We start from the raw sequence: 13,554 nt of genomic DNA on the forward strand, positions 1-13,554 counted from the left end.
AGGGGTTCCGGGTTCGATACACAGTGGAGGTGCATGACACAGCGGTTCTGATCCCATTTTAAACTCTAGGTCCGGTCCAGTCCCGATTAGTGCATAAAGTGGACTTAAAACGTTTCTATGACAAGTGAATATTCAAGTGTGATATACAATATGTGAATATAGAGTAATCATTATGTACTATAAAGTTACCCGAGCAGCGTTAGCTCAGAAAATATGAGATTAATATTTGTATTATATAAAAAAATAATCAAATTTTGAAAGTAATTTGAAGGTTAATTCAGAAATTTCCAAGTTTTCAAAAATTAATCAATTTGTATGGTAACGGGACATAATTTGAAAAGGGAGAATGAAAATGTTCAAAAAATGATTACAAATCGCTTATTAGTACATAACAGATATTAGACTAAATACAAGAAAAAAATGACAAAAAATAATTCATGCGTTTAAGGGTTAATTTTGCATCCCTATCATTCCCTCTCAATCTTTCTGTCTTATTTCCTTATCTTCCCAATTCTCTCTCTCTGTCTCAAACGACATTACCTTATTGCTTATGTAATAAGACTATTAAAAATCCAGTCAACCTTCTGTATTTTCTGATCTGTAGGAAGAACGAAACAAATATTACAGGACATAACGAGGCATAATTTCTATTTCTACCACAAAATAGCCTCAATGTTGGAGCATGGACGTCCGCAGGATTTTTTTTCCAGGGAGGGGCAAGGATGGTATTTTTTCCAGGGGGGCAAGCAAGGCACATTTTACCCAATAATAGTGTTATTCCCTCAAAAAACATTGCTTAAATTTAAATTTATCATATTCATGCAATAATTAACACATATGATTGTGGCTGAAATGAAATTATATGTGTGAAATATATAATTTTTGGTTTACTTTCATTTTCATATGTTACATATGGACACAAAAACTGTTTTCCTCCAGTATGAATTCTGGAATGTAGTTTAAGACTTCCCCTTTGCGCAATTGACTTGTTACATATTGAACAATTAAAAGGCTTTTCTCCATTGTGACTTCTTGAATGTGATTCCAGATTGATTCCTCGAAAAAATCATTTGCTGCACACTGAACACCTAAAACGTTTCTCTCTGTATGAATTCTTAAATGGTTCTTGAGATATTGCTTTTGTGAGAATGATTTGTTACACTTTAAACACACAAAGGGTTTTTCACCAGTATGAATTTTTGCATGCACATTAAGATGCGAGTCGTTTGAATGATAAGTTACATGTTGAACAAACAAAAGGTTTTTCACCAGTATGAATTTTTGTATGCACATTAAGATGTGAGACTTGTTTAAATGATTTGTTACACGTTGAACAATTAAAATGTCTTTCTTCATTGTGAATTCTTGAATGTGTTTTAAGGTCTATCCCTAGAAAAAAAATGGTTGGTTGCACAGCAAACACATAAAAAGATTTCTCTTTCGTATGAATATTTGAATTGTTCTTAAGATACTACTTTTGTGAGAATGATTTGTTACATATTACACACCCCAAAGGATTCTGACCAGTATGAATTCTAGCATGCCATTTAAGACGTAACGTTTGCCTAAATGATATGTTACATGCTGAACAAACAAAAGTTTTCTCATCAGTGGCACTTCTTGAACGCTTTACAAGGTCTGCTCCTTGAGCAAATGGTTCATTACAAATTGAACACATAAACTGTTTCTCTGTTGTACTTGTTTTAAGGTGTTGTGTTTCTGAAAATGGTGTGTTGCAACTTGAACTTTGTATGGGACTCACGAGGTCAGATTTGCAGCAATCACTGTAAGTTACACCAAATTTAGATACTGAAAACATTGTAGATTCTTTTACTCTTGCACATTCTAAATTGCTTCCATTGTTGTCTATTAGAGAACCAAATACTGCTGACGGCGTTGAGCTGGAATTTGGAGGTACTGATTGTAGTGATTTTCTTCCTAAGTTCTTCTTTGAAACACAAGCATTTTCACGCATATGTGAAAGTTCAGCATCCACATTACCTTTATGCATGGCACTTCTAATCGTTGAGCATTTGGGGGATAACCTGGAAGGAGATTTACGTCATTAGCCAATGTCTCGACCTGAAATTTATGAACAAATTTCATGATTTTACCTCATTCTGCCTGAATTTAATTTCTGCCATTCCTCTCTATGGAAGTTATCAACAATTAACACTATATTTTGGAATTAGCAGAAATTATGAACTACCAAAGTTAATTGTCAATCTTCTAAACACTAAAAGACATTTCAATTCAAGTTGTGAGACATATCAATGATTTCTTTATCAGTAGGAACAAGTATTACCCAAAAGAAAATAAGTTGGCCACACTGTGCTCACATGGACAATCACCAAAATTTCCTGATACATGAAATGTCAGTATTTAGGGCCATATCAGAGGTCAAATGGGCAATGTATTGGAAGAGTGTCAATGAAAGTGTTGTTCTTCAACACACCCTCAAATGCTTGTTTCACACTGCACGAAAACTATGTCTCTGGACTTAACAAAAATTTTCCACTTGTCTCAACTTCTGTAAATATTCACTCAGTAGCAAACATCAACCAAACGAAGAGTAGCATATTACACCATACCAAAAAATTGCCATTTCTAATAAATTTGTAATCCCAGGTAAATGTTAAAAGTATATTTAAAATGGTGACAATTTCGTAGAAAATCATTTCTTTGTAACAACTGAAGTTCTAGTCAGTGCCAACCTGTAATTGCCTCGAATTTAGGCTCAGTGAAGAAATATCCATCCCGTGCGGAGTTGCTGGTCTCCTAACGGGCATCTCCCTAGGTGGCAGATAAGGAAATGCTTACCAGATATGGTGGGTACCGAGGGAATAAAATACCCGAGGTGGACCAAAAACCAGACTCTGCTGCCTTGCAGTGAATGAAGTTGGCTCTCCAAAGGCTAGAGGAAGGAAACCTCAATAACAAATTACCTGGTCCTCCAGGTTGGGGGTTGAGCATGGGGCTAACGACCCTATCCCATAAAACAAACATTGTTACGGAACTCGGAAACAATGATAGTCAGTTGGATTCTATGGAAAGACACAGGCATGGTAAAGGACTAGGTAAACGGAAGAATGATATCTACATGGCCACATGGAATGTTAGAACATTAAGTAAACCAGGTGCACTGCAAAACCTAGAGGAGGAAATGGAGAAATACAGAATAATAGTAGCAGTATTGCAGGAGATCAAGTGGCAAGGAAATGAAATGTTATCTACTGGGGATTATACATTAATGTATAGTAGACGCAGTGGAAGTACAAGAGGTGGCACAGGATTTCTACTAAACAATAAATATAAAACTGTAGTAAAGAACTTCACACCAATAAATAAGAGGCTATGTACGTTGAGAATGAAAGCCAGGTTCTTCAACATTACCTTAGTATGTGTCTATGTCCCAACGGAAGAGGCAGAAGAAGATGAAAGGGATGGATTCTACCAGCAGTTGGATCAGGTAATCCATCGTATACCAAAACATGACATTAAAATAATTCTGGGAGATTTTAATGCCAAGGTTGGACATGAAGAAGCATTCCAAGACACTATAGGAAAGGAAAGTTTGCATGAATTTTCAAATGATAATGGTCTGAGACTGACAGATCTGGCTATGTGTAACTTAATGGTAATTAGAAGCACCTGGCATCAAAGGAACATGTGAAGAAAATGACATGGTGCTCACCCGATGGTGTAACACAAAACCAAATTGACCACATGATGATAGACATGCCTCTGATATACGAAAAGTAGATAGCTGTCGAGGAGCAAACAGTGATTCGGACCATTATTTAGTCCGCATTAAATACAGACAGCGAATAGCTACATATAGGGATGGAAGAAGAGGGAAGGTGACCTCAAGGTATGATGATGAGAAGTTAAAAAGAGATGAAGCAATTGCCAACCAATTTTGTTTAATGGTAGACAACCAACTTGAGCACAGAAGCCAAAGGTGGGAAAGCGAAAGTATCGAAGGGAAATGGAGTATAATTAAGGAGATACTACATGAAACAGTACAGGAAGTGCTGGGAGAGAAGACTGAGATCCGAAGAGGTGAATGGTTTGATGAGGAGTGTAGAATAGCAATAAATGAAATAAATGAGGCTGGAAAAAGAATGCTTAATAGGAAAACCAGGTATAACACAGAACAATATAGACTAAAAAGAAAGGAAGCAGACAGATTGTGCAGGAGAAGGAAATGGTACTTTGGAAAGAGTGGACTGAGAAACTTGAAGTGTAATTAAATAGGCCTAAGGACACATCCTGCACACACTCCATAATTCATTCGTTTTATATGAATTCTAAGGTTAAAACCAACAACTGTAATATGTCAAATTAAAGATAAGGGTTTACACTACAATTTTTGTTTGGAACACTTTCTTCTCAAATGCCTAGATTCTTAGTAAATTAGGAAATAAACAAAAATATTATTAGTGAAAAATATGATTTTTTTATACTAATCTGTGATTTACTCCTGAACAGTTGCCTCTATCGAAAATCTATGATAACCTTAAATACAGAATGCATCTTATGCTTTCATTTGCAAAAAGGTAGTTGAAATTGGGCATTAGTTTCAGAGATATAGTCGTTTTTTTTCAAATGACAACCTCCACCTCTTGGATTGGCTGCCATTTCTAATGGTTTCTTGGTATCCCAACATACCCATATAACTGTGGTATAAAGGAAAATTAGTACCCCCAAGTTATACCAAATTCTTGGCTTGCCCGTAGACTATGGGTGTGATATGGGTGTCATGGCCGGCATCTAAGGGTTAAAGATGTAAACTTGCGAGTGGTGAGAAAAACTACCACATGGCTTCTGGTGCCACATTTTTTTTCCGCACCAAACATTGTTTTCCATCAACCAAAATATTACTCAATCAATATTCTACTTTATTTTGCATGGGTAAAAATTGAGAAAATTGTATAAAAACGTGCCCTATACCTGGGAGAGTGAAATGTGTTTGGGAATGATCATAACTCTGTAGCAAGTGTCTACCAGAGAAAAATATCTGTAGTTATGCATGTTAAAAAAATTGGATTGAATTTAATTGTAATAGTAACTAATTAAATGTTAAGCAAGTATGTATATGAAATATTACACGGAAAATGCTCCTCTTCTTGAAACAATTTTCACAAATGATATCACCTCTACCTTTGAAAGTGGAAACTACTATTTACCAGTAGGGCTGTGCAATATATTGATATTGAGTGAATATTTTTAAAATATTGAAGCATTGATATTGTAAAAATATCTATGTCAACATCAATATGTCAATATTCGATACGTTTATACAGTATGTAACATTGTTATTCGTACACATAGAATTTCCGAGGAAAAAATGTCATATCTACTAGTAAATATAATCATTTTCATATGTACCTGGAAATTAATGTTAATGAAGGTTTCACCAACAAATGTCAATAAAAATGTATGTTCAAAGTGTATAAACAGAGCATATAATTTGTGTGAAAAGAGAAAAACACGCTGTTTCACGCAACATTGTTATTCGTACAGGCAACATTTTTAATCTTCCTCGCATACAGCACCACCGCTATTCGGACGATTTCGTGCAGTTTGCAACTTCGTATCAAGTTTGAACATGCAGGCGCGCTCCCCGTCAAGCGGAATGCTGGCGTAGAAAACCAAAAGAGAGACGGTTGAATAAACATGATGAACGCTTTATTTTAAAAAGAATGCGAGAAAACCCCCGACTAAGTGTTCCTCAGTTACGACCGTTAGTAGAAAATGTTGCTGGCAAGATGATGTCCGATCAAACTGTCCGACGTGCCTTGTGGAAGCATGGATATCATGGCAGAATACCACTAAAGAGGCCGTATGTAAATAAGGTGAATCGCAGGAATAGACTTTCATTCGCGAAAGAGCACATCCACAAGGACCAGGAATTTTGGGATAGTGTCATATGGTCAGACGAGTCCAAGATTAATATATACGGGTCAGATGGGATAAATAGGGTCTGGAGAAAATCATATAAAGACAATGATCACATTAACACAGTTCCAACAGTTAAACACGGTGGTGGGTCATTAATGATTTGGGGCTGTATGTCGTCTAAAGGTGTTGGTACCATCCAGTTTATTGATGGTATCATGGATGCATATGTCTGTTTGGACATATTGAAGAACAATGTAAAGCAGAGGTGTTGCCCACGAGACGAGACTTTGGTCTGTCTCGTCTCGAAAATATTAGTTTGTCTCATGACACATGGTCAATCTCGTCTCGTCTCGAATTTTTAAAAGCCTGTCCCGTCTCGTCCCGTGGGCAACACTAAGTGCCCAAAAAATGGACATGCCGCCTATCTACAGATTCCAACAAGACAATGACAGTAAGCATAAGGCGCGAGTTAACATAAATTGGCTAATATGGAATGTGCCCAACCTACTACAAACACCAGCTCAAAGTCCAGACTTAAATCCCATTGAACATTTATGGGCAATTTTTAAGAGGCGAGTCCATAAAGCAGGCGTCAAGTCCAAACAAGAGTTGAAAACTGTTGGCAAGCCGAGTGGAATAAAATAAGCTCTGAAACATGTCGGAAACTGGTTAATTCTATGAAGAACAGGTGTCAAGCAGTAATTAAAGCCAAAGGATACGCATCAAAGTATTAGAACTGTCAGTCAATTTGCTCTGAATATACTTTTTTCTTTTATATTATTAAGTGTACGAATAGAAAAGTTGTACAAAAAATGGCATGTTTCTCTTTCAGTTTCATTTAATTTATTATTGTCATTGGTTAGAAAGAATTTGGGTAAGATTTTATGTTCCTAATGATATTAGTTATTGAATTGTAAAGAAACAATTTCAAAAAAGTGTATTTCCTTTCAGATATTACAGCATTTTCTTTGAAAAACCGTGTGTACGAATAACAATGTTACATACTGTATCTATATTCGATATCAATATTATTGAAGTATGGTGGTGTAGCATTCCTTGCATAAGTTAGTCAAGCACAAGGATGTTAAGATGACAAGTAATGCGCTCACCATAATATAGACCTAGATATAGAAAAGGCATATGATAGCATTGACAGAAAAAAGATTTGCAAGACTCTAAGAGAGAAAGGGGCCGAGGAAGAGATAGTGTGTAGAGTGCAGAGCACATACAAGACCAATCAGAGCTGTGTGAAAACACCAGTGGGAAGAACAGAGTGGTTCAGTATAAGTAATGGACTAAAACAGGGAAGTGCTCTTTCACCACTGCTCTTCATAATTACAATGTATACAATTAACGAAGAGGTGGGGAAGTTAGGAGGGGAAGACCCTGTTGTTCCCTGATGACTTAGTAATATGGGGAAACGGGGAAGAAGAAGAAGTACAGAGACAGCTTGATAGTTGGAATGAGGAAATCAGAAGAAGAGGAATGAAATTCAGTGCAGAAAAGAGCAAGGTGCTAATAACAACAAGAAACAGCAGAAATGAGCCAAGAATAAAGATGCACATGGAAGAGTTGAGGGTAGTGGAGAGCTTCAAATATCTAGAAAGCATAAATTAAAGAAGTGGAAAAATATATGAGGAGGTAAACAGAAGAGGACAAATGGGTGGTGGACTATATCAAAGCATTCGAAGATTAATATGGAACAGGGATGTACCTATGAAATGCAAGAAAGTAATATATAACACAAACTATGTGCCAATAATTGCATACATAGCAGAGACTTGGCCAATGACAGAGAGAGACAAAAGAAAGATGCAGGCAGTGGAGATGAAATTTTTTAAGGAGTATATTGGGGAAGACTAGAAGGGATAGAATAAGGAATGAGGAGATCCAACAGACAGTGGGTGTGGTGAAGCTTCAGGACAGGAAAGATCAGGCACAGATGAGATGGTTCGGACACATGAAGAGGATGGATGCAGAAAGACTACCAGTAAGAGTTTACAATGCACAAGCAGTGGGAATAAGGCCAAGAGGGAGACCAAGATGTCGGAAAAAGCAGATAGCGGAGGGTGTTAGGAGAAGAGGACAAGATTGGAATACCGTGGAAAGAAAGAAGTGGTGGAAGACCAGGAAAAAACCCAGCCAGAAGCAGGAAATGGCAAAGGATGATGATGATACGGGGCCAGAACTTGGGAGGTGAATGATGAGAGATTGCCTCTCATTAACATGGAAAGCAAATATGTGAAACAACCAATAAAAAGAGTAAGGTTCCTACTTTATAGAACTTGCTGGTTACTCTTGTGTGCCCTAAAGGAGTGATACGGACGGTGTTGGAAAGGTATTGAAGGGCTCTTTCACACGAGATATAGCATGTCTATGCCAGGGTAAAAAAAAAGAACAATTCAAGGTGGTGTAAAGAAAACTTTGGTAGCCAATTTGTCAAAAATGGGTCTTTTAATTTTTTCAAAAAATTACATGTCATTCATACACTATTACTCAATTCGTATACAAAAGTTATGTTAGATTTAGGTTAGGTAAGGGTATGGTATGGTAAGTTAGGTAATGGATGATAACAGATTTCGATAGACAAATTCCTAATATTCAAAAGTAAAGTCTAACAGAAATCAAATACAATATTGTTTGAATTAATGTACAATGATGATTAAATTCCTGTTTATTACAAATACAGGGTTACTCAAAAGTCCAGTTCCATAGGCAACTCGTTATTAGTGCACATAGCAAAAAATGAAAAGAGGGGAAAGTTGTTGGAAATAGATGAGTTTCAATCTAAAGTGCTTGAATTTTCAACATTTCAATCTAAAGTGCTTGAATTTTCAGCGTAACATGCACCGTTCAGAATGTACACTGGTACGAAACTAATTGGCAGCAAAAAATGCTACTTGCTTGGCCTGGAATATTCTATGGTATTGCAATATTACACAGTAAAGGGTAACTTAAGAATTGATGACGATATAATTAAAGGCAAAGAAAACAAGCAAAAATCATGAACATGTGACGAGGATTCCCCCTCCCACTCCAGACCACTAGATAGATTGATTGATTTAGTTTATTTTACTTCACGTTTTGTGCCTCTTGGCTAATTTGCGAAGATGGGGATGAGTGATGAAAGGATGAAACTGATGAATGGACATTCACAAACAACCAAGCCCGAGCAGGACCCTTGGTGTCACAGCACAATGTGCTAACCACTTGGCCACAGGGTCCGGCTCCAGACCACTAGAAAAAGCTACACAGATTTCATCAAGGGGAAGGGTTCCTTCAAAAACTATTTATCTAAATTCACATTACCAGTATTTTATTATAGTTTAATTATTACGACAATCACTACTAATGTTGCTGCTGTAACTACTAATACCACCACCACTACTACTACTACTTCTACTACTATTAAGTAGTAGAGATCCACATAAATATATAATGAAAGCAATAGAATAATATTACTTTCTAGTCAACAGTTATTTATATATTATAGATGAGAAATTTTAAGTGTGAAGAAAATCCATGAGAACAAACCAATACACTAAAATATTTTTGAAATAAGCATAGTATGGAACTCAACCAAAGAGACAATTATGATCATCAATTTTTAATTTAACCAGAATTTTTATATTGCCTTGCGATGGCATACTGTATTCCAGGTCAAGCATGTGACATTTCTAGTTACCAATCAGTGTACAGCCTGAAAGGTGCATGCTTCAAGCACTTTAGATTGAAACTCAACAATTTCCAACAGCTTTCAAATCTTTCCATTTTTCACTATGTGCACTATAGCTGTGCCAAATCAGAAACCAGCGTGGGACTGTTTTTAGGGCAGTCACCTGCTGTTAACAGCCAATTACACCCACCGCAAAATAACTTCGGACCTCATGTGAAATCTGCCATAGTAAGCGGTCTATCACTTTGTAGCCTTGTATCTAGTGTTGTTTTGTTTCGAACACGGAATTGTTTCTACATGAACGTATCTCGCAACAGTGTATTACTGCTGATAAGTGAGTTCATTTCATTTCGTATTGTTAGTTGACACTGGAAGGGTGACTTTCTGCAGTAGTGTGTGTGATAAATTGCTGTATTTTCGTGTGGTGCACTTTGTGTTGGATATTTTCCTACTGTATTTGTGTTGAATATTTGTCTACTGTACAGGTGTATTTGTGATAAGCCGGGAAAGTATTGTAGTAGTGTTGAAAAAGCCGGCATTATTGAATGGCGAAGTGAAAACGTCCTGATAAAGATGATATGTAAACAAACAGGCCTTGCAAAATCAACCACAATGAAGGTACTGGCAGCTGCCAGAGGACTGCCTCCGACTGTCATTCCAAAGCACAAATTCGGTGGTGGCAAGCAAAGAAAAAAGCAACCAAATCTACAGATGCTCTCCTAATGAAAGAAATAAAGAAAAACCCTCGACTGACAGCGTCATCAGAACTTAAAGAGATGCACTCGAGTCTGCTGGAAAACTTTAGTGTTCACAGGATCCAGAACTGTTTACAGAAAGACTTGGATTTGCCATGTCGTACTGCTGCTAAGAAGCCACTACTCATCGCCTGCATGAAGAAAGACCGTCTTGCTTTTGCAAAGAAATATGCACACTGGACACCAGCACAGTGGAGGAAAGTCATGTTTTCCGATGAAAGCTCATTCCAACTGTTCCAAATGGGAGCTGCTAAGGTTCGATTTTGTATACTTATTGAGTAATAGTGTATAACCAGAGTGGCTACAGAGAAGCAGAAATGAAATTCCCTGACAATTGTAAACTAAATTCATGTTTTTGCAAATGGAAATAAGAATGCCATACAGATCCAGGTATATTAAGTACCAACGAGTATATTTGCTTCCACAAAATTGACTTCATTTCTCTATGATTTGCATTCAAACTGCAAAGTGAATTTGGAAAATTATTACCATTCACAAGCTAGAGAGGAATTATGGGATTTTTCATATACAGCCAGTTTTTTAATAACTATTTGATTATTTTTAAAGTTAAGAATAAATGAGATTAGAGTGAAGTTATTGACGCAAAAAGGAATTTTGTAATTTTCAATCTATTTAGTCTTTCTCGTTTGATATTTCCACTGAGGTTTGGAACTCGCTGCTTGCAAGAACCATGAGTGCAGACTCAATTTTCAATGCACAAACCTAATTCTCTTTTCTACGTAAAGCAAACAACTTAACCTTTGCACACAAGTGAAACAATTGAATCATACAAAACAAAGTGTCATATTTCCTTACATTATCAATGGGACTTCTCTTTCAGTACAAACATTCACAGTATATCCAAGTGAAGTACTGTGAAACTGCCAACATGCAGTTAGTTATACCATTATTACTGGCAAAAAGGTATATATGTATTAAAAATTAAACGCAAGCAATTTATGGAAGGGGAATCTACTTCATTGTAAAGGTGTCTGATTTAGCTAATCAAATATTAAAACAGGAATACGCTGTTGATAACAGCTTCTGAAAGTTTATGTATGAGGGGCGTCCAGAAAAAAGTTCCAATGGCACCTGTACACGGTGCTAGTGGTCGAAGCGCAACATGCATATGCAGGCAGGAAGAAGTGTCATGTGGCTGTAATCTGGTGCAGTAAAACACAGCCGTTTTAGAACAGTTCTAGGTTAAATATGGCATCTCTCATACAGTCTCCCACCGACTGCGAGATGCGTGTGGTAATCAGACTTTTGCACGCTCAGAATCCGGGATAGAGCTACCATCAATTGTGCGAGGTGTAGAGACCAGACATCATGAGCAATGATCAGACGATGAAGGTCAATCCAATGTGCACAACCCCATACAGCTGAGTACATGCAGGCTCTTTTTACATCATTTCAAGTGAGAGATCTTGGATCACTCCCCGTACAGCCCTGGCCTTGCATGTACCCACTTTCATCTCTTTGTTCAGCTGAAGATATTTCTGGCAGGACAAGGTTTTGACAGCAACACTGCAGTACATATAGTTCCAGTCTGTGCTGTCAGACACATATGCCGTGGGCATACAAAATTAAGTGTCATGCTACGACCAATGCCCGAACAAAAGTGGTGATTATGCCGAAAATTAGATTAGGAGTCACTGTAACTAATGCTTTTAATTACTACTGATATTCTTGATTTATTTCTGCCTAATCGGTAGGGACCTTCATTTTTTGTTAATTTTTTTCCAAATTGGTGTTTTTTCTCTTTATTTATTTATTTATTTATTTTTACCATTCAGTGTTATTTATTCCAAAATTCACATTTTCATTTTAGAGCATTTTGTGGCAAATATACTTAAAATTATACCTTCATGGTGTTTATAAACTACTGTTTTAAATTATAGGTCACATGGTGTACGTATTTTCGTGACAGTTTCATATGTTGGAACCGATTTCTGAGGAAGTTATTTTCTATTATTTCTCGCTCGACAAATGCCGATGTTATGACTCCCCTGTGGCGGTAGGTGAGCACTCGATCTCCACCAAAATCGCACCACTTAGCTCGATGATTGAAAACACTTCTCGTGCGACAAATACTGATGATGCGGTTTCTGTGTGAACCCCGCCACTTTGCTCTGTAGTGCAAATTGTTCTGATAAAAATTGAGAAAATCCTGGGAAATATTTGATTGAATGTGGCTGTACGAATTATTCCACGTACAACATGCATGCATTATAGTTTTCTCTTGGATAAAATGTTGGAAAACTTGTGTGTTCTAGATACACAAATATGGCACATTTTGTTTCATTAAGCCTAAAAAAGACAAAAATGTTGGATTTTGAGGTATTTTTCGTTGTTTAAGCATATTTTTAAAATTTGTGAGAAATGTCAACAATTCACATTTTATGCCAAATTCTCGTTATTTCACTATTTCAAACAGGTGAAAAATGTGTCCACACATCACTGCACATTCATAAACACTACTTTGCACATTTTTCACAATTATCGCGTTTGCAAAAAATCAAGGTCCTTACCAATTGGAACTTACTTTCTGAATGTCCCTTGTATAAATCAGTAGATGAAAAGTGAAAATTTACTGAAGAAAGTGATATGCTTTTAGGATTGAATGATTCAGGTAATTATGATATTAAATTTTTACGTATTTATTATTATAATTTTATAGCATAACATTGTACATTCCACAAGTTTAAACAGACAGGACTGAAAAGGGGGGGGGGGGTCGTAAATTGCAATATGAGCGTTGCAGAAAACGTGAGGTTGGGAGCATCATGCACTTGTCAAATTTATATGACGTTTACCAATGCAGATTTCTGTTTTACTTTTTTGTGAAATTATTCAACATATATATCCCAATTCCTTGGATTCTTCTTGATATGGAATTACAGTTCCATGTCATTGTAAATGAATGTTAACGTGTGCAAAACCTGTGCCTGGATGATTCAACACAACCTTTGTACATTTTTTTACATTGAAGGGTAATAAAATTCCAGCAGCATATTTGCAGTGGTGCAGTGACATCTTTCAAAGCAAACGCCTGGCAAATTAATTACATTGCAAAAAAAAAAAAAAATCCTGACATTTCCCTGACTTTTTTTTGACCTCTCAAATTTCCTGACTCCCGGTTTTCCATGTTCTCCAGGACTGTCGCCACCCTGTTGACTGACATGTAATTTTTTTGTAAAGAATTAAAAGACCCATTTT

At 36.6% G+C, this 13,554-nt stretch overlaps 1 protein-coding gene across 2 annotated transcripts in view; it reads right to left on the bottom strand.

Moving 5' to 3' along the window:
- Positions 1-512: 512 nt before the first annotated feature.
- The window catches only part of LOC145991145 (uncharacterized), a 46,055-nt gene continuing 33,013 nt past the window's right edge, over positions 513-13,554 (bottom strand). For both annotated transcript variants that reach the window (XM_083126938.1, XM_083126937.1), the window contains exon 4: positions 513-2,045. In XM_083126938.1, coding sequence (XP_082983064.1) covers positions 1,472-2,045 — 574 coding nt within the window. In that variant the 3' untranslated portion in view covers positions 513-1,471. The remainder of the gene's footprint in view (positions 2,046-13,554) is intronic.

The sequence above is a fragment of the Lepisma saccharinum genome, chromosome 8 (genome assembly GCF_977018435.1).
Source record: "Lepisma saccharinum chromosome 8, izLepSacc3.1, whole genome shotgun sequence".
Taxonomy (NCBI): domain Eukaryota; kingdom Metazoa; phylum Arthropoda; class Insecta; order Zygentoma; family Lepismatidae; genus Lepisma; species Lepisma saccharinum.